The sequence below is a fragment of the Labrus mixtus genome, chromosome 12 (assembly GCF_963584025.1).
Source record: "Labrus mixtus chromosome 12, fLabMix1.1, whole genome shotgun sequence".
In the NCBI taxonomy this organism is placed as follows: Eukaryota; Metazoa; Chordata; class Actinopteri; order Labriformes; family Labridae; genus Labrus; species Labrus mixtus.
Genome location: NC_083623.1, coordinates 10,605,527 through 10,625,857, shown reverse-complemented (window position 1 = coordinate 10,625,857; position 20,331 = coordinate 10,605,527). Strand labels below are relative to the sequence as shown.

The 20,331-nt window shown below is 40.5% G+C and overlaps 2 protein-coding genes across 3 annotated transcripts in view; both read left to right on the top strand.

The window, feature by feature from the left end:
• LOC132984900 (protein eva-1 homolog A) overlaps positions 1-15,356 on the top strand; it is a 91,649-nt gene extending 76,293 nt beyond the window's left edge. For both annotated transcript variants that reach the window (XM_061051931.1, XM_061051932.1), the window contains 3 exons: positions 9,190-9,324; positions 12,471-12,698; positions 13,473-15,356. In XM_061051931.1, coding sequence (XP_060907914.1) covers positions 9,190-9,324; positions 12,471-12,698; positions 13,473-13,852 — 743 coding nt within the window. In that variant the 3' untranslated portion in view covers positions 13,853-15,356. The remainder of the gene's footprint in view (positions 1-9,189; positions 9,325-12,470; positions 12,699-13,472) is intronic.
• Positions 15,357-16,044: 688 nt separating this feature from the next.
• efhc1 (EF-hand domain (C-terminal) containing 1) lies at positions 16,045-20,280 on the top strand. The gene is made up of 10 exons (XM_061051930.1): positions 16,045-16,290; positions 16,778-16,999; positions 17,098-17,385; positions 17,475-17,624; positions 17,827-18,019; positions 18,473-18,699; positions 18,814-18,954; positions 19,218-19,431; positions 19,602-19,754; positions 19,880-20,280. The coding sequence occupies exons 1-10, from the start codon at positions 16,225-16,227 to the stop codon at positions 19,903-19,905; spliced, it is 1,680 nt and encodes a 559-aa protein (XP_060907913.1). The 5' UTR covers positions 16,045-16,224; the 3' UTR covers positions 19,906-20,280.
• The last annotated feature ends 51 nt before the right edge of the window (positions 20,281-20,331 follow it).

Genomic DNA, 20,331 nt, shown 5'->3' with positions numbered 1-20,331 from the left:
ATACATCTTTTTTTTTAAATCAACATATACAAATCTCATTGTGATTTAATTGAATATATTTGATATGATCTTTTTTCATTATGAGCCTACAGTACAGTTTATATCCAAGAAGTTTTATTATCCTTCCGAATTTTCCCTAGGGGATAGATGAAGTATTTCTGATTCTGAGAGAGACCCCTACAAACATATTCAAGATGTAGCCGTTATTACATCAATCTGTGAATAGTAGAATCAAAGGATTGTGCAAATTGCATGTTCTTTGACAAACAATTATATATTTCATGCACTGATGATAAGAAAATAACCTTATGGATTGACTGGAGATTGTAGATATTATTTGTATAAAGGACATCATTTGGACTCTAGCATGTGTGGGGTCTGAGTTATAACTCCCCCCCACTCCGTCATCAGAGCCCCTATTCCTGTCTCTGCATCTCTGTTAATGACACCAACTGTGTGTGTGCACATGTGCGCTGTTTAAATAGCCAAAACAGCTGGGATTTTGGAGTAATAACTGACGTCTGTGGTGAAGTGAGAGTGATTGCGTTTAGGGCTCAGGCTGTGGCATCAGTGTGTGTCATCTGCAGAGGGATGTGTGTTATCCATTAAAGTAAATGGGGGAAAAATCCTGCAGCTGAATGTAGGGCAGGGGTCTCAGTGAGGCAGAGTGGGGGGTTGAGTTCTCGCTCTCCATCCTGGAATTTACTCCCAGCCCTCAAAAACCTCAGACTTTCGAAATGTGTCACCACCTAGCTATGTCTTTCTTCATAAGAAGATCCCAGCGAAGTACAAGTGTGGTAAATGAAAGAAGTGCATGCATGAATACATGAATGGATGAATATAACGCTCATTGGCGCACAGAAGCTCCACTGCCAACTAAGGATTTCTTTTTAGACAACACAATCCATTCTGACAGGATAACTGGAGAGCACTGATTTGATTAAGTTTTCAGCCAGAGTTTTCCAGGATCTCCGAGCTTTGGAGATTGGTTCTCATAACTTTTTTTTGAAGGTTTTCTGAGTCGTGCCTGTGTCTCATTTATGCAGTTACAAATATCCATTATAGTTAACATCTTAGCAAAGTCAGATTTCCACCATCAGCCTTAGATTGGATGAAGTGCCTAAAGCACATATGGATGGTACTTTGGTTTCATAGCCAGCTATCCAGGCAGATTATTCATTTATCATTTTTATCTCCTGATTTCGTCTTTTTTTAAAATGTATCTGAATTTAGTATGATAAAAAATCATCCATATCATCTGTGTCTATTCTACAGAGGTGTCAAAAGTGCACGCTTTACTCAATTGGGAGTACTGATATGTAAAATTTAAAAAACGTATATTTCTCCACTGAAGTTAAAGTAAAAAGTTCTGCAAAATAAACTACAGCATGAAAACTAATAGTAAGATGAAGGAGAATTCTATTTTTTGATGTCATCTTGTGTAATACGTATTTGTCATGCATGATATGCACTGATGGATATGCAAACATGTCTCTCCTATGTATCATTATCCAGTTTTCAGGAATCATGCTCAAATTTGAAAGCTGATGCAAAAATCTCTTGTATAAGATGCACTTTTATTACCTATTCTTCATATAAAAAGTTGGCTGCGTCATATACACCGATGCCGATATTCAGGCCTTTATGTTAATTTTAATATTGTAAAAGTACCTAAAAAAGCATTACAGCCATAGTAACAAAAAATAAGTATCATAACCGAATTTCCCCCTGGGATTTAATAAAGTATTTCTGATAATTGATGTTCAAATGTTGGATGTACTGTAAAGGACAGGTTGTCAAAAGTGAATTATAAAGGAAGGTTTAGATGGTATGTTGATGTGATATTTAGTGAATAGAAAACAGATAGTTCACTTTAAAGCTCCTGTGAGGAGTTTGTAGCTGGTGATGAAACAGACAGCAGTTAACACTGATACCTTCATATCACCCACAGAAGTTAACAAGACAACCAGTCATTTTGAATGCTTGTCACTGACTGTCATTGGGTCACTTTAGGATGAAGAAACTTCACATAAGTACAGTAACAAAGTATTTATACTCGCTGGTTACTTTCAATTTCTGCTGTTTTAACACCACTGCACACTCTGAATCATTTAAGGCTCCTTTATGGTGACCATAGCCTTAGTGTATGTGAAATAAAGACACACAAACTCATAAGGTGACCTTACAAAGTAGTGGAGAAGGTTTGGTCACACATGTAAACATCAAATGGAGAAAACCAACAAGAAGTCCTCAGCTCAGACCACCAGTCCCCCGATAGAGTTCACATTACCCCAGACCTTAAACCTGGTCTACTTTGTATACACAAGACTGAATGTGTTAATCATGTCCTGTGACCCACACTCATGCAAGTATGTAGACACATGTAGCTATTTATCTTCACGGAGGTAGGTAGTGTATCATTGGGGGAAGATAAACACGACCATAATGCCTCCAAACTTACTACCCTTTATTAGACCCATTTAAACATTACACACGTTTGTTTATCTCTTACATGTGATGCTTTCAAAGGCGCACTAACTTTGAGACACAGACAAACACACTGGTGCTCAATCGGCTGCTGTCAGCTGGTTGCTGTTAGAGTGTGACGCTGGGGGTCGGAGGGAGGGGGGGGGGGGGGGGGAAGCAGAAGGGAGGGAGAGGAGGAAGAATGTAATCTCAACACCTTCAGGTTCTGCCCTATTCACCTTGTTGTTCTGCAGGAATTCCATTAGCTAAGTGAAATGCTTGTGTGTGTGTGTGTGTGTGTGTGTGTGTGTGTGTGTGTGTGTGTGTGTGTGTGTGTGTGTGTGTGTGTGTGTGTGTGTGTGTGTGTGTGTGTGTGTGTGTGTGTGTGTGTGTGTGTGTGTGTGTGTGTGTGTGTGTGTGTGTGTGTGTGTGTGTGTGTGTGTGTGTGTGTGTGTGTGTGTGTGTGTGTGTGTGTGTGTGTGTGTGTGTGTGTGTGTTTGCAGGTTTGTATGTGTGGGGGTGGATGGGCTCGTAAATGTGAGCGGGCAGATGTCTGCATGTCTGTCTGTGTGATGTCTGATTAGGACGCAGGAGAAAGAGCTCAAGCTGAAATAAAATGTGTTTCTTAAGTCCATTTTTATAAGTATTGATTCAAGTCTTTGTAGGCGCTGCCGCGTGTGCGCGTGTGCGTGTGTGTGTGTATCAAGTGGGTCTCAGACGGAGCTTTAATGTTGTAGATTAAGCAGGCTCTCACTGTGTGCTGATTGAAACCAGACGCTTTGCTTGCGCACACACACACACACACACCAGCACAGTGTTTCAATGCACCCTTTCCAACCTTTTTTTTCTAGAATTTGTTTGAACTATACCTTTAACTGAAGACAAATATCTAAAAAATTACACGTTTAGTAATCTAGATCATTTTGTTATCGAGCTAAAACGAAATGTCCAGGGCTCTCCATTTCTTCATTTAGCTGCAAACTATTCCCATCTCCTGCTAACACACTTGATTTCGAAGTTTCTCATACGCCCGTCCCGTGTTTCACTGCAGTTTTATGATTATACAGTAAATCTCAACTGGACCAGACCTGGGTCAAGTTGCACACAATTCTTGACTTTAGCTTCACCCTCATAAGAGTATCATTTAGATGAGGTTCACCACATTAAAACAGCTTAGAGCGCACCACAGGAAAAAGTCATATCGTAGATTAAGCTGTCGTTTTGGGGCCAAAATCTCAGAGGGCTAAAGCAGACCAAGCTCAAAATAAGCTCTAAAACAATCTCCAAAATATTTACTCCACAGCAGCCCCCCCCCCCCCCCCCCCATGTAAACTTATAAAGGTTAAAATATGGTCAAATTGTTGGCCTAGGTCTGATCACATCTCAGATTTAGCCTGGTTTAATATTTCATTATATCCGCTCGGGCTTACAGAGAGCTTTGTCCTGACTGCGTTGGTCAGCATACGGACCAAACACACACACACACACACACACACACACACGAGACCACAGTGAAAACAAAGCTAGGCTCTGCCAGTGTAAACACAGGCATTGTTATGGGCACTCTTTTCCCGCCTCGTGCCTTTGCTCCCCATGGCGATCCAGAGCGCAGAGAGGTACAGGGCTGGAGACGGTCCAGTCTACTGGAGTTTATGTTTTAGAACTACGCAGACTCATTTGAGTTTATATGGCCACCCCATCATAGTGCAGGCTGCAGAGTGTGATTTATGTTCTCGATTTCTCTCCCTTGCACTTCTCTCTCTCTCTCTCTCTCTCTCTTTTTAACTGGTTCACTTTTCACTGCTTGGCTCCTTAAGTGTGGTTTGCGGCCTTATGCTTCGAGAGGTTGCAGCTTTTTGACTATTATTTTTAGAAAAGCAGCAGCAGTAATTTTACTGTACTGTGCCCACTTATGTCAACAGCGTAGAGCCAATGTACAATGTTTTTGTACTATGACGATTGGATATGTACGGAGGCCCAAAGCAGACATGCAACCGGACATTTGATTTACTACATTTTCCAGTTATTACAAGTCATTTTCAGTCCTTCTCTTGAAATCATGGACTTATTTATACATCACCATTTTTAACTGTATTTATTTTCTACAGTATTATTGACTTATATGTGTTGCATGTTTGCTGCATCTTTATGTATTATACTGAAATTTGCATTGTTTTTAATTTTAAGCTTGTTTCTCCTTATAAAATCTTATGCCTGTTTTGAAAAATACGTACATATTCGATGTTAATTAAGCGTGTTTAAATGTGTGTATATTTCTATTCATGCACATGTAGCTGTGAGTTTGCGTGCATGGGTTTGTCTTAATTATAGCTCCCTTCATTTAGTATAAATGCCGTAAAAAGAGTGTGTATATGTATCACATGATGGCGTCTCTCAGCTGTGACCCTGGGCCACATGTGCAGCCAATTAGGGCCAATCAGAAGGCTGTAATCAGGGCGTGGCGTGGGGACGGTGGCAACGTGGCAGTGGGGGGGGGGGTGTTAAGATCTGTGATTAGTGTGTCAGGCTGATGAGGAAGGACGGGGCAGAAAGGCAGAGAAACTCTTAATTTCTCTGCGTTTTCCACCACCATGTGGTGAGTTATGTTTATTTAGTTTATACCAACCAGACCGGGAGAAAATGGGAGTTTCAAATTCTTGGGTTTTTTATCCTATTTATGAGACAGATTGGTGCGGTTTGTCACATGGGATGATGCAATTACAGAGAGGTATTTAAATGTAAGACCATATGTTTGAACAACGGGCGACTAACCTGACACCGTATGAACTTTCCTGCTGTCTGTCAGGTGAGCCAGTCTGAGCAGATTTAAATAAAGACAAGAAATCATTTACTACCTTCAATAGTCTGGAATTAACCTCAGGACAGAAGGGAACCACATTTGAGCAAGCTCTTTGAAGTCTGTGAGTTTTAGTAGAGCAACTCTGCATTAAGGTTTCATAAAAAACGTATTCTCTCACTGCATGAATGCTCCCTAAAGCTCGGTCTCTCTTTGAAAGAAGAGAATAATGTATGTATGAGTACTTGAGTGTGACTTTGCATACTCTGACCTTGAATTGTTACATGACTTATTGAGGGACACATATCTCTTTTATGCTAGAATTAAATCAATCATGTTTTACCTAATGTAATACTTTCACAGCTTAATGTTGTCATTTGTAAAACACTCAAACCTAAACTAATCACTTTTAAAATGTTGCATTCCAGTCTTAAAAGTTTGTTTTTTTCCAACTGCAGACAAACAAACTAAAATTTGATAGTCTGAAATTGTAAAAAGGAAAATAAATCACCAGGTGTGATGTATATATTTTTTTTGTGACATGAAACGTTCTTGCATACATGCCACACTTTTGTCTTCCAACCCTCTTCAACAATTCACATCTGGACTACCAAATATTCTAGGATACCTGCGAGATCAGATGACATTGTTCCAAACAGTGACGACAGAAGACCCTTTTACATTGCAAGTCTGCAAGAGCAGCATATAAGCTCCGCCCTCTTATCACTGTTGTACTTATACATTGATTCAACAACAAGGTGATATTGTTGTCCCTATGTATGATTTCACACTGTGTTACGTTGTTGCGAGATCAGCAGGTGCTCCACATACACACAAACTTAGACGTGCACAAACACACACAGCTGTTACGCCAATGTTACTACCTCTGATGGCAAATCAGGAGTGGATCGACTTCCAACCATTCGGCCTCTGCATGTTGCACAGTGCAGGCCGACAAAACAGGGGTGAATATATCCTGTCTTGAACTGGCATTGTATAAGGGGCTAAAAGGCCTTTTTTATTACTCTCAACAGTTCCATCAGTCTTGCAATAATAATAGCACGTTCATGTTGCAATGGTGATGTAAGTGCAATTTATTTTATGTAGCTATAAAGCAATACTACTGCAAGTTAATCAATTGGTTATCAAAATATCACAGAACAATATCATATTCAAGTTGTAATGCAGCTAAGGTGTGTGTGCAGGTGCCATGGACATGAACACATCTTGTCAATCTTTAATGTCTATAAACCCATGAGGGGAAATATTGTATGTCATAAAACAATCTGAAGTACTGTACAGTAAATGTCTGCAGTCAAAAATTCATATTCAGCCTTTTAATCATTGCTTACAATAGGAAAGTTCTTGTAATAGATCCAGGTCATAAATAGTATCCAGTGGAGCGCAGCTTTGTGAGGTCTGCTCTGCTGCTTCCTGCTCTTTTGATTGACTTTTGGACCACTGCCAAAATCGGTTTTCTGGAAATTTGATCTGTGTGTTTATTCATCGGCATTTAAACAAACGGTCTGTTTTCACCAGAATTACATGTCAGAATTTTACTATTAGTGAATACTGATGTCAGCAGAACCCCTCCTGCTATTATTCGTCATCGCTGATTAGTTTGTGCAGAGCAATGGAAATGTAAGAATGGCCAATGGACAGACATCATCTGTGCAGCTGTAAATCATGGCGGATCTGACAGAGCAAACACACGGTGACCAGAGCGCGGCCCGGCCTCCAAAACCACATGTGAGCGGGCAGGAATGTATAGCCCACTGCATTGTGGGTTTGTGTCAGGGGGAAAGAGTGCAGACTCCCTGACTCACAGTACACTGTGAGGTTTGGGGATGTGAGAAGGTGAGGAGGAGGAGGAGGAGGAGTGGGCAGCAAAACTTTCGGGAATCAAAGTGCAAGGTCATGAGGAGTGTGTGAATCATGCTGTTTACAACTGTCTTGTTCATACCATAGACTGTTCACATGGACATAGTGTCAGTGACATCCACCATTGGTGTCTGAAGATGACTTTTGAAGCCCATCGGTCGTGGTTGTCTCATTGGAAATGCTGTCTCAAACTAACATTTTGTCAAGTTATAGACAAAGAGCTGAAGCCCGACTGTCAGTCAGATCAGCCACCCCTTGTTGTAAATAAAAGTTATAAATTCATAAAATCAAAACGGATGAGTTAATCAGCCCACGTACAGTGTGTGATGATAAAGAAATGAGCTATTCAGACCATATTTGATTTTTTTTTTTATCATGGCTGTAAAGATGAGACTCAAGGAACTGCAGTTTGTTTGTAGTTCCACGCTTTATTTTTCAACATTGAAGATTTCTTTGTTCAAACACATTTCCCAAACTGCAACTTCTGGAGTTGAAAAATTAAGCCAATGCAGAAGTGCCCCCACCCCCCCCCCCCCCTCCCTATGTTTTAGTCCATGTTCTATACAGTCTATAGTGGCTTTTACATCTCCATCACAATACTCTCTATTTTTACACTTATTTGATCATGTCCTTTGAATCATTTAAATGTAATCAATGGAAATCTCCATCCGTATGAAAAAAGGACCAACACTGACACTGTTGTCATACTACAGTAGGAAATATTGGACTTGCCTGTACGGTCTCAATAATCTTAGTCTATGTTGGAGCTGAAATGCTTAATTCATCGTTGCAACTTTCTTAAGAAAAATTAAATGTTTCAAGATTTTTTTCAAGCAAAAAAGCCATAAATCAACTTGGCCCAGCCTCGTAAGTGTGTAATTTAGCTAAGTTTTATGATCTATATAGGAAACTTTTGGTTTTGGCTTTGGGGAGTGTGTTTGACATAACAAGCAATTGAATCAGGTCCACTTCTGGCTTTGAGAAACTGCAATGGCAAGGAAATAAATTGTAAGTTGCAGCCCCAGTCCTAGAATAGAGCCTGAGGAACACTGTCATAATTATCTGAATGGAAAAAAATATATATTTCAACCACAATCATTTTATGTATAAACAGGTTTTTATTTTTACAAGGAACCCTCTCATTTGGATAGTTAATTAGGAGCTGTAACATATACCAATAAATTCTATGAATCATATTTATATGATGATATATGATGTGGCTTCTTCTGAATAAGAAAAAGGTCTCATTGCATTTACTGAGACTTTTCACTCGACTCTGCAATTCCTCTCACCTTTAGAGGCGTTTTAGTGTCTTACAGCTCGTTGTTTTGGTTGCAGCTTGGTTAATAAGGTTTACTCTTTCTGTAAGAAACCTCAGAAAACCCTCTGAATTCTTCTTACTCATTAACAAGAAAGCAGACACAAAGCTTGAATACAAACTGGTGGACATGATGGGGACTTCAGCAGTTTGAGTGTCAGAATTGGTTTTTTTTCTGGGTGAGGTGGAGACCAAACAAAGAGTGAATTTAAGATATGTATTAGATGGCAAGAAATACCACTCCACATAAATACAAAGGCTGCTCTCTGTGTGTGTGTTAGATTTGCAAAATGGAAACTTTTTGTGTATTATTTTTGTATTTACAACTTTTTCTCTTGACAACCATTTTGAAAAAAAAAAAAAAAAAAAAAAATCATACAACTGTTAGAAATGTTTAAATGTTTAAAAAAGATGCAAACTGGACATTTCAAAAAATACACAAAGGTCAAAAACAAGAGAATACAGCCTGTGACACAGTATTACTTTTGAATATGTCTAGACTTACTGGTTCTTCTTAAACTAGGAGATCTATACAAAAAATGGTTAAAACCAGATTAGATTTCCTCATTCACATTTCTGTCTGCCTTTATGAAGAACTAAACCAGAAGTGATCAACCTCCTTGTTAAATTTGACGTAATCTAATTTGTCTAATGTGTCTTTCTTTTTTTTTTGTTTCCCCCACCCCTCCCCTCCCCTCCTGTCCCCGACCTTCTCTTGTCTTTGAAGTTCCCAAGAAGTTGCTCCAGGAGCAGGGACCCAGACCGCCGGTGTTCTCCCCTCCACCCAGAGCCCATGACCCCAACATAGTGGGAGACAGCCCTCCTGAGGGGAGCTCAGTCAAAAGCCCTGACTCTGTTCCAGGTGAGCCAAACGACAAACACATAAGCTTTTTCACTCTCGCCGCCTCCCGTGGAGAGCAGTTAACACTGAACAGTCCCGAGGCCTCCCAGGCATCAAGAGAAACAGTAACTCAGGTCTAAAGTCAGGGCATATATGTATGTATATTTAAAGTCACACGAGTTCAACTGTTTCCATATGTAGCAGAGCCATGAGCCGTCGTTTTGGACCATTTATGATGATTGGTTTTAAAAATATACTGCTTTCCAAGAGGCAGTTATATGTGCCCACATTCTGCTATATGGTCAAACTCCCATAAAGAGAAAGACGGAGGAGACAGAGGCAGAACAATGCAATGAAAGAGTGAAAACAAGGAGACGCCAGCGAGGAAGGAAACTTAAACAAAGCTTTATTCATGAGGAAAGGTGGCCTGTGTCCAGCACACTAAAGCACTCTCCTCGTCTACCGGCTCTGTACTAATTAGGAGGATAGACGGATGGACCGAGAGTTAGAGGAGAGGGGGGGGGGAGCGGACAGGAGATGTTTGCTGTCCAGTTGGCAACACACGAGTGGCTTCGTTTCCTGCTCCGGCTTTATCCAGACAAACCTGTTTCTACCTCTGATGTTCTGATGGTGGGGTGAGGAATAAAAAAGAAGGGGAGGTGAGGGGCGGAATATGAAGGCGCAACAATGAGTGTTGTAGTGTAAATATGCTGCGATGTCCCACATCCTGAGATTCTCTCTTCATTTTTCTCATTTGTTTTCTGGACATGGAGGATGGAAAAAAAAAAAAAAAAAAAAGGAAAATCTTTTACTGCTTGGTTTTTATTCACGTGTCAGTCGGATCACATTTTGTAAAACGTATTTGGAAATATGCCCACGAGGGTTAGAGGACGAAATTGTTAAAAACTGGCAAATCTAAGCTGACAGCTAATTAGCTTAGCACAGAGACTGTAGAAAAGAGAGGGACACACTCTGAGGGATGTGGGCAGAATCATTTCTTGGCTGGGAGCGGGGACATTCTGGAGACTTTTTGTCACCATCCGATGGCAGGGCATCAGAAGATCATCCACACAGTGTGTAGGCCTATTCAGAGTGCCGTCTCAAGCTGCGATATTTACACACACACACACACACAAACACACACACACACCCTGTGACGTCTCGCCTTCAATCTGAACGTTGCAGAGGCGTAATCGGGGGGGGGGGGGAAAGTGATCCCCGATTCTGTACCTTATTCGGAGGGAGCAGGGGAGCTGAGCGCTGTGTGTTTGTGCGTGTCTGACTGTGTGTGTACGTGAAGCTCCCGCTGTGCCGTGCTTTCGGAATTCCGAAACACAACGTGAATTCACAAAGTGGGACATCAATACGACGCTGTTGAGGATTCATTATGAATGTGGAACTATTGCTAAAAACATAATTGTAATCATTCCCTGTAAAACTATACCTTTATACACTGTATGTACAGTAATCACAGTAGTGTCTATCTATCTATCTTTCCAGCTTTTATCAAGGCAGTGACTAGGCCAAGATGTCAACCTTCAAAAGCATCAAATTCCTTTTATGACCTCCGTTTTACAAAAACAGTCATCTTTAGAATCGTATATATTTTCTTCTTTGTTGGTCAACATAACTGTCATTTGTTTCTCAATGGAAGTTTAACCGAGCTTTTCGATGCCAACTGAGCGAACTATTCAAGTCACTCATTTCGATGTTTTTTTATATTAGCATCAGTAAAGAGTTTTCCAAGTTTTCAGAGGAAACTTTGGGATCTTTAAAGTTAGCTTGAAATAAAACTTAATGACCTTGATATGTCCTTAGCGGCAGAATTAGATGGTAGAAAACAGAAACAACTGTTAAACAAAGTTAAAGAATTTAAAACACGAGTTTCTGTCGTCTCTATATTTGGTCGTCCTAACTTCCTGTTACTGCGCTGATGTTTCTGCACTGTAAAAGCTCATCTATCCTCAGCAGCGTCTCTTCCCTGGAATATATGGCCATTCTAATAAGTGTACACTCCCGAATTAATCATGCGAGAGGAATTTCCTCGGAAAAGCTACATTTTCCATTCGTGTTCTGTGTTGATGTTGGGTTTTTTTTTTTAGCGCTGTGACTGTTTCCTGTTGACGATTTGTCTGCCTCTCTCTATGTGTGTTGAAGAGAGAGAGAGAGAGAGAGAGAGATTGTGGTCTGTTGGCAGAATGTTACCTGATGTTTGCTTCACCGCAGCAGTGGGTCCAGGTGGAAACATTTACCTCCTCAGTGAGCAATTCCAGTCTAAACTGCATTTATCAGATAAAGTGAGCCTGACACACCTTAGACGCTCTGCAATTTGAGGTCATCAGTGTGTGTGTGTGTGTGTGTGTGTGTGACAGTTCACCAAAACATGCTTACACACACTGACCAAAAATCACGCATGTAAACATGACTTTACACACAGAATAAGAGCACTGCACTGAATGAGTTGTGTTTTTTTTTTTTCCCCCAGTGAGGCTTTGCTTACTCATAGAGCTAAAGTTACTGTAGTAACACCTAAACACTCCTTCAGCTTTAACTGGAGGCGACCGCTTGCTAAATGAAAGTAATCAAATCACTCTGCACTCCTTTGTTCCTTCAGCTGCACTCCTCCACTCACAACACACGGCAGCATGTAAACACTTTAAGGAGCCACGCTGTGATGAACGTCCAGAGACAGAGGAGGAAACAGTCGTTCCCGTCTATTAATAGTTTTCAAGACATTTCTGGAGGGAGCTGTTTTGAATTGTTGCCAAAGTGCAAAGTCTTCCCATGTGCTTCTTAACGACCTGAGTCAGAATGAATCCTACACAAGCGGATGTTGTGTTATCTTCTGAATCACACAACTCCCTGAGAGAGAGAGAGAGAGTGTGTGTGTGTGTGTGTGCGTATGTCTTTTATGTGTGATGTATCCTTTCTTGCAGAAGCACAATGTCCTGAAATGAAACCACACAGAGCTGACTCAATGGTCTGAATGCTGTAGTCACAATACCTCGGAGACAATACGCACTAACTTTACTGTAACTGACCGAAACAGTGCCGTCATCATCTGACTGTAAATGTGACTCCAAAAAAAAAAAAACTGCTTCCTTATTTAAAACACATTCTGCTTAGTGATTTTAACTGAGCTGTTTTTACTCTGTTGTCTCATGCAGATAGGAAGAAGGTCAGGGAGACTAATCCGGACGAGGAGAAGTTTCCACGACCTGCAGAAGGAGTTGGACGAGGAGGAGGAGGAGGAGGAGGAGGAGGAGGAGGAGGAGGTGGAGTAGAAGGGGAAAGTCCACGACGCCCCCCAGACATGAACCCCATCATCAACTCCACCTCTAGCACCAACATGGCCCTCATCAGCAACGCACTGGCAGCCTACACTTACATATCAGGTGAGGTTATATTTCCTTAAACTTAGCGAGAACAGGATCTACTTTTTCCTGTTATCGTTCTCGACCGATAACGGGGCTTTTAGTGCACGCTTTCATGTGTGGCACATGTGTGTGGCATGCTATCTTTCTGGGTAATATCCCCCATTTCCTTTTTTTTCCTGGGACTGAAAGGAGGGTAAATGTAGGCCAGAGGAATGCAGATGTAAGATAACAGCCACATACACACACTGTCAGTCACCTGCTTCAGCCAGCTGCTGTGATACTTTGAATACTTCCTGCTTTAAAGCCGCAAATTCACTTCCAATAAACGGCAACAGAGACGCACAGTTACGTTTTTGAACTAGTTGTGTTGGTTGAGCCACATGAAGGCGAAATTAACGTCAAAAGGTTGAATCTGTTTTTTTTTTCTGTTTTTGTTTGTCTACTTCTTGCAGTTTGTAGAACTGTTGAATAAAAGCAAAATCACACTCCAGGTTGAGATGAAGTAGCAATTAGCCGTGTTGATATTCAGTATAACAGCACTCCCTCTCTTTTGATATTGCTTAAATATTACACCATCAAAAGTATTTAATTACAACCCTCAAGTCACCATAACAAGATTTACTCGTATAACAAAAATCAGAGACATAGTGGAAGATGCAGCCAGGGTTGGTTACGATAAGTCATGCAAATACTCGTTTCAAAGGGAAATGAGAGATCAGTTTCAAAGATCCAATTAAATGTTTGACATGTTTTTGTAAGAAAGTAACTAAACTAACTCTTTTTTTTCCCCAGACCACCCAGAGAGGGCCGCACTCTTCTTCGTCTGTGGCGTGTGTCTGGGCCTCTTCCTGACGCTCTTCGCCCTGGTGGTCCAGATCTCCTGCCGCACCGACTGCCAGCCCCGCCAGCGGCCTCCCGCCAAAAAGCGAGCCCGTCCCGCCGACTCGTCCTCGGATTCCAGCGACTCTGACTCGGACTGGGACACCACTTCGGACCTGTCCGCTCGACGGCACCGGCGGTTTGAACGCACGCTGAACATGAACGTGTTCACGTCGGCGGAGGAGCTGGAGAGGGCGCAGAGGCTGGAGGAAAGGGAGCGGATCATACGAGAGATCTGGATGAACGGGCAGCCAGATATTCCAGGGACACGGAGCCTCAACAGGTATTACTAAAGACTGCAAAGGGACTTGAAAAAACTTTGGGATGCACTTGGCCCTTTATGAAGCTTTACAAGCCAGCAGGCAGAAGTAACTGTGGACTCACGTTGTTGAGAGCAGTTTTTTTTTGCAGACTTGAAGAAACCCGGATTGCATATTCCTCGGGGTATCATAAGCTGCAAGGGAATAAGCTCCCTCTCTGCATGGTAAGCTCGCCTCTTAGCTGCCCTCTTTCTGCCGGAAGCAAGGGGTGAAAGGCTATGCAGCCTTGCCCATGACCTCAGCACGCCGTTTTTGAAGTGGGGATTTATGGGTAAGCTACGTTAGACACACACAGGCATGCAGAGACTACATGGTGTCTGAAGGACCAAGGCCAGATGAGTCTGTTTGAACTGCAGGAGCCCGAGACACTAGAGAGTTTTCTGCTCAGGAACCTCCAGTATTCAAGTGTGGACTTTAAAGAGAGAGAGAGAGAGAGAGAGAGAGCAGAAAACATTGTACTGGGCAGTGGGACAATCTAAGACAATCTTCAAGAAAAACCATGCTGCCTTTTGAACATTAATGAAACCAAAAGATATTTTTGAGAAATCATCTCAACCCTTATGAAATCTATTTTATAATATTTAATAGTTTATTGATGTTGTGTATTTTGTTTTTGTTCTCAAGTATGGTTTGTTTTATGAGATATTTTTATACTTATTGCGAAGGTTGTCTGGCACCTCAGGGATGCAATCCTAGTGTTTCTGTGTTTGGGTGATGTATTTGCTTCCTGAAAAAGGGGGATCGGCCCATTTAAACAGTGATGTCAGCATTTAAAGAAAAAGAGTTAGATCTATCTTATCTATAAAGAGCCTCAAAGAGGTTTTTAGTGATTCAAGCTTATTTTTGATACAGTATGTTTAATTCACAGTGCAGTGCCTTTTCTAGCAGTTAAAATGCTTTTGTCAATAGTGCAGCTGGTGTATAGTGTGGTCAAAGGATTTATCAATTGGTTATCCCAAATGTATCTCATCAAATGTGTATGCAAAAATTAGAAATATTTTCAGAGTATAGCTATTTTGTGCCATTTAATTTTCTAGATTGAATCGACTTTTTTTTTCACTCCCTCGTATGCAAATGTAAGGTCTCTTGTCGGTCGTGCTTTACTTCTAAAGATACAAGTGCTAAAGCAGATGCTCATTACAGTACTCTGGAGAAGGAACCAGAACTGAGAACAGTGGAAATGCAAATACTTAAATCATGTTGCCAGTTTTATAAATAAGCTATCGTCAATCCAGTTGCGTACGTGCTGCCCTGGATTCAAGTGTAAAATAGTAAATAGATTTGAGAAGAAGGCTTGGTATTTTCCTGACTGAGAGTTTAATTGAGAGCACACAGGACATATTAGGGTCATCCACATAGAGTTTTTATAAAAGTCAGTTTTAAATGTTTTGAATGGGATTAAGTAGTGCCAATAGCTGGTAAATTGAGACCAAAATATGACTCCTGTGCTTGGAATAAACTGTGTTCAAAAATAAAACTGTTCTCTGTTTTGTTTTATTTTGCGCATTTTCCTCCGGAGTCATTTATCTTTTTGAAACAGCCTTGATTCCTTTCCTCCTATTCTCTCTGTGTGGCCAAGTCCACTGCATGTAGGATGCAGCTAGAGGAGGCAATGGAGAGGCACACATGCATGTCTTATACTAAACTATAGCCTAGTTATGATCTATAGTGATGATTGAGAAAAAAGAAACAGATCTCTTTTCATAGTGATATATATCTTATACAAAAAGATAAATAAAGATTATGCTATAAAAGGCATCTTGTGTGGGACTATTTATGAAGACTTGTGGGCTGTGAGATTAGTGAGATGTATTGGTGTTGGTCGCCCTCTGGTGGTGAACATAGTGATCTTGATTTTGCAGGCTATAAATTAAGCGTTGGTAAATAAAATATCGTTGATTTATAATACAGTCAATTACAACAATAGCAATTAACTGTCTTAATATCAAGTAAAATTAATTTCCTGTTTGAGAAGTAGGCTAGAGACCTCTCATCAGAGAACGACACTGAAAAGTGACTAAATATGGAAGATAATTCAGTCTTAGTTTTTTTTTTATGTTGTCAATATGTTTTTTTTTAATTTGGATAATGATTTTTTTACTGTTAGTAGTGTTTTGATATTTCTTATCATAGAATTCAATTACAAATATTTGTTTGTTCTTTTCTTGTAATTGTTGCCGTCGTCCCGTTTCCATGGAAACCACAAACTTTTAACTCGGTATCGGCTGCAGGTCCCTAGTTTTAAACGGCCATCAAAACCCGAGTTTTATCCACAAATTACGGCTATTCTTTTGTTTGTCATTTTGTTCAGACAAGACGTCAAAAAATCTTCATCAAAGAGGACAATGTCCTGGAACTGGAATAGCCACGGGTTACCATTTTTACCGGGATACAGTTTCCCTGATGTAACGGTAAGGAAGTTAAAACTATAGATATATATATATATTTAAGATGAGTAACGTTAGACTTAAATAAGGGCCAGTATAAGTTAATATTAGTTAAGAAAATTACTTTTCATCGTCTGTAACTATTTATGTTTATTTAAATTATACTTTGTCGTATATGTAGCTTCCTGCATTCCTCAAGTGCTAATGTAACTGAGCGGTGTTTTGGGATAATGGCTTGAATTAAAGTCTATCATAAACGTAGGATTTGTTAAATACAATTCTCTGTTGAAAACATTTCCAGTTTTATAATAGGCTACTGTGTCTTTGTCATGTAGCTACTATCTCATTCATCACTTTTTGTATCACAGTATTTGTGCAGACACAATAATTAGCTTTTGAATATAATACACTTACAATTTTTTAGGTTAATACACAAGTAGTACTTTCTAAAGTCAATTTTGAATCTCAAACCAGAGTTGATTGACTTCTCCTAAATGATGTTTCTGTACAGAAGTCGGCCTTCCATCGTCCTCAGACTCTGGACTATAAGAATGGCTACGCTCTGCCTCGCCGTCCGGCTGTGGGCATTGGACAGGAGCCACTCCTGTCAGAGCAGCTGATCCAGCAGGAGATCAGTGAGCTGTCCTTTCAAAACCCAGACACTACATATGGCTCCTTTGAACAGAGCCTAGCTGAAGAGTTCATCCCAGCTCATGTTGCCCTTGACAAGAAGGTAGGCTACTGTAACACTAATGAGGCCAGAATTCAAATACTTTAGCTTCTGTCCAACTAATAAGTCTGTCTTTTCTTCACCACAATTATGTCTTGTAGGTTCTCCACTTTCAAGCTTATTTTGAGGAAAGCGTAGTTTACTCCCCTGACGAGGAGTACCGCATACGCCCCGTTGACATTTACTACTACCTTGAGGATGACAGCATGTGCATCATTGAGCCAGTGGTGGAGAATTCTGGGATACCACAGGGGAAAAGGCTCAAACGCCAGCAACTGCCCAAGAATGAACGTGGAGATCATTACCTCTGGAAAGACCTCAACCTTGGCATGGAACTGGAGGTGTATGGGGTCAAGTACCACATCACACAGTGTGACCCTTTTACAAAGGTACGAAACTCATCTGTGTTTATGCTCCTGCTTCGTTGTTAGCTGCGTATCTGAAGCAAATGAGTGGATATCTCTCTCGTCGTTTATAGGAATTCATGGAGAGTGAGGGCATTGTACTCAACGACCCTGTGCCAATGCCTGTGGACCCTTATGGCAAACGTCGCAGAAACCTCCAGCCCTCTTTCACAACACCCTCTGAATTTGACAGCATGTATCGTTTTCTCACCATGGATCGTAAGGTAGGGGAGAGTTCTTTAATACCAGACTCACTTGGAGAATCAGGGCTGCAATAATATTTCCTATTATAAGTCATTTAGAATAAAAAAAGATCTGCTTGTGTTAACACCTCCACATTGTTATTTTGGCTCTTTAAAATACCAGAGGGCATTATGTGGCCAACACTATGGTTACCTTTATTGAAGTCAACTTTTTCTTGGTCAGGTGCTGCGTTTCTTTGCCCTGTGGGACGAGTCTGACTCTCTGTACGGGGAGACCAGGCCTGTTACAATCCACTACTTCCTGGTAGACGACACAGTGGAGATCAGAGAGGTCCATGAACCCAACAGTGGCCGAGATCCCTTCCCCATAGTGATGCGCAGACAGAAGCTGCCCAAGAAAATCAAACCCGAGTCTGGTGAGACTCCATACACTCGGTTTTAACTTTATGCAGAATTTGACAAGGTCTAATACAGTGCTTTGGACAGGTACCTCTTTACATCCAGTCATATACAGTGAAAATAAAAGATTTGAGCTTTAAATGTAACAACATATTCTGTTATTGAGTATTGCTTTTAATGTTTTTGTCATTTTATTTTTCACACTATAAAATGATCACTTCATAATAATTAAATTGTAGTTTTTTATAGTTATGTATTGCAAATATTGATTTTGCAGTAATATAAATCAACATATTAAAAAAAGGTGCAGTGACTAAGAAATGTAAAGAAAGGAGATAACAAGTATTTGAAAATTCACAAAGAGGCAACATCTTAGGAAAGCAACGAGCCCAAAATATTTATTTAGAGATGAACAAAAAAGAAAGTAAAAACACATCACAGGAAATAAAACTTTGTCTTCCTGTTTCCAGAGGGCTTTCCGCGCTGTGTGCTGGAAGTCTCAACAGAAGAAGTGGATGAATACTACTCCCCCAAAGACTTCCAGGTGGGCCAGACGATGAAACTGCTGGGTCGTCGCTTCCAGTTGAATGACTGCGACGGCTTTACTAAAGAGTACTACCAGAAGAACCACCCTGATCTGGATGTGAAGACCATAAAGATACCAAAGAAGACAGACAGACTTCAGGAGAAGAAGAAGGTGGTCCACTGGAATGTTTTTGTCAGATTTGTTTTAGTTTGGTTTCCTATAACCTGAGGGTCTATGACTTTAAATTGTTATACTTCATCATATTTTTTTTACCTGCGTTAACAGGAGATTCCTGCCTACAACGGTTTTGGTTCACTTGAAGATTCTCTCCAGAATTGTTTGTCTTTATATCCTGAGCCTCCCAAAAAGAACATGCTGAAGATGCTAGCGAACGGCAACAAAGTGCTGCGCTTCAGTGCCAGGCTGGTAAGACAGCGTGATCTGTTTGTGTTTTTTTTCTTTCACTGAACTTTCAGAGTGACGCATGGTTGCCTGTTGTTTACACAAAGGCCCAACTGGGGACACGAGTTGGAAATTAGTAACAGCTATATACTCTTTATGCAGCACATCAGTTTTATGCTTTGTATTGAAATTATGTTAAATTGCATTGTCCCTATTAAATAAATAAATTCAATTCAACAACAATAAAGATAATTTCTCCTTTTGGTCTCGTGTCTGTGATATTCCAGGACTCCCAGAACTCTGAAGATGAGGGCCGACGTTTCGTTTTGTCCTACTTCTTGGCAGATGACATGATCAGTATTTTCGAAAAGTCCACACGCAACTCTGGCATCATCGGGGGAAAGTTCCTGGAAAAAACGCGCATCCCCAAGCCCGGGTCTACAGTGGATAATCCTGAGTTCTACTCACCTGCAGACTTCGCTATCGGAGCCACAGTGGAGGGTAATCTCTCTGCCGAAACAACCTTTATTGATAAATCTACTCTTGTGTTCCTTATATCTTTTACATGCATGAAGCTTTGTCTGGAATCTTTCTTGTAGAGGATCATTACATAATTACACTAACAAGCTCGGCTCATGGCGTCTTCCTCCTCTACTTTCTTTGTTTTTCAGTTTTCAGCCATCGCTTTGTGCTAACGGATGCTGACTACTTTGTGCTGAAGTTTCTTGAGTCCATCTCGAGCCAAATTCCTGTTCAAACGCTGGACTCTCTGCGCCAGAAGCTGTGTGTGGGGACGACTAATAACCAGACAGCTGACCATAATGGTGAAAATTATAACAGCCATTAAGCAAACAATACCCCTCTGGATATAATCAAATCATGTATTGTTTTTTTAAGGTTTTAGATTCATCAAAAAATGATGCTCATCCTTTTTCTCATTCTTTACCAGGTGATGATGTAGCGGAGATATCGTAACCCTGATGACAGAGAAGGCCGGAGTGATGTTTACGCCCTAATAAATCAGACCACAAGACTATGAATTAAACCTTTTTGTGAGTCTTAATAAATATATACTGTTATAAAAAAAGGTCTGTGAAAAAGGTGATTTTTTTTTGTTGTTGTGTAAAATCTAACAGCTTCTGGAGTTGATCAAATACACCAATTGTTTGGTGCGCGTTTGGTTGAGTTACTGAAATACCATTCTCACGCCTGGCACACACACAGGTATTTTAAAGTAGGGATATAAGTTTTATAAAGACAACTGTAGTAGCTTGCAATACTTGTCTGAACTATAAAGTTTGCTAGAAACATAAATAATATGTCCCAATGCATGTGTGCCAAAGATTCCAGTTCAAGTATCTCCTTATTGAATTTTACATCCTGTCTGCAAGGAAAAAAACA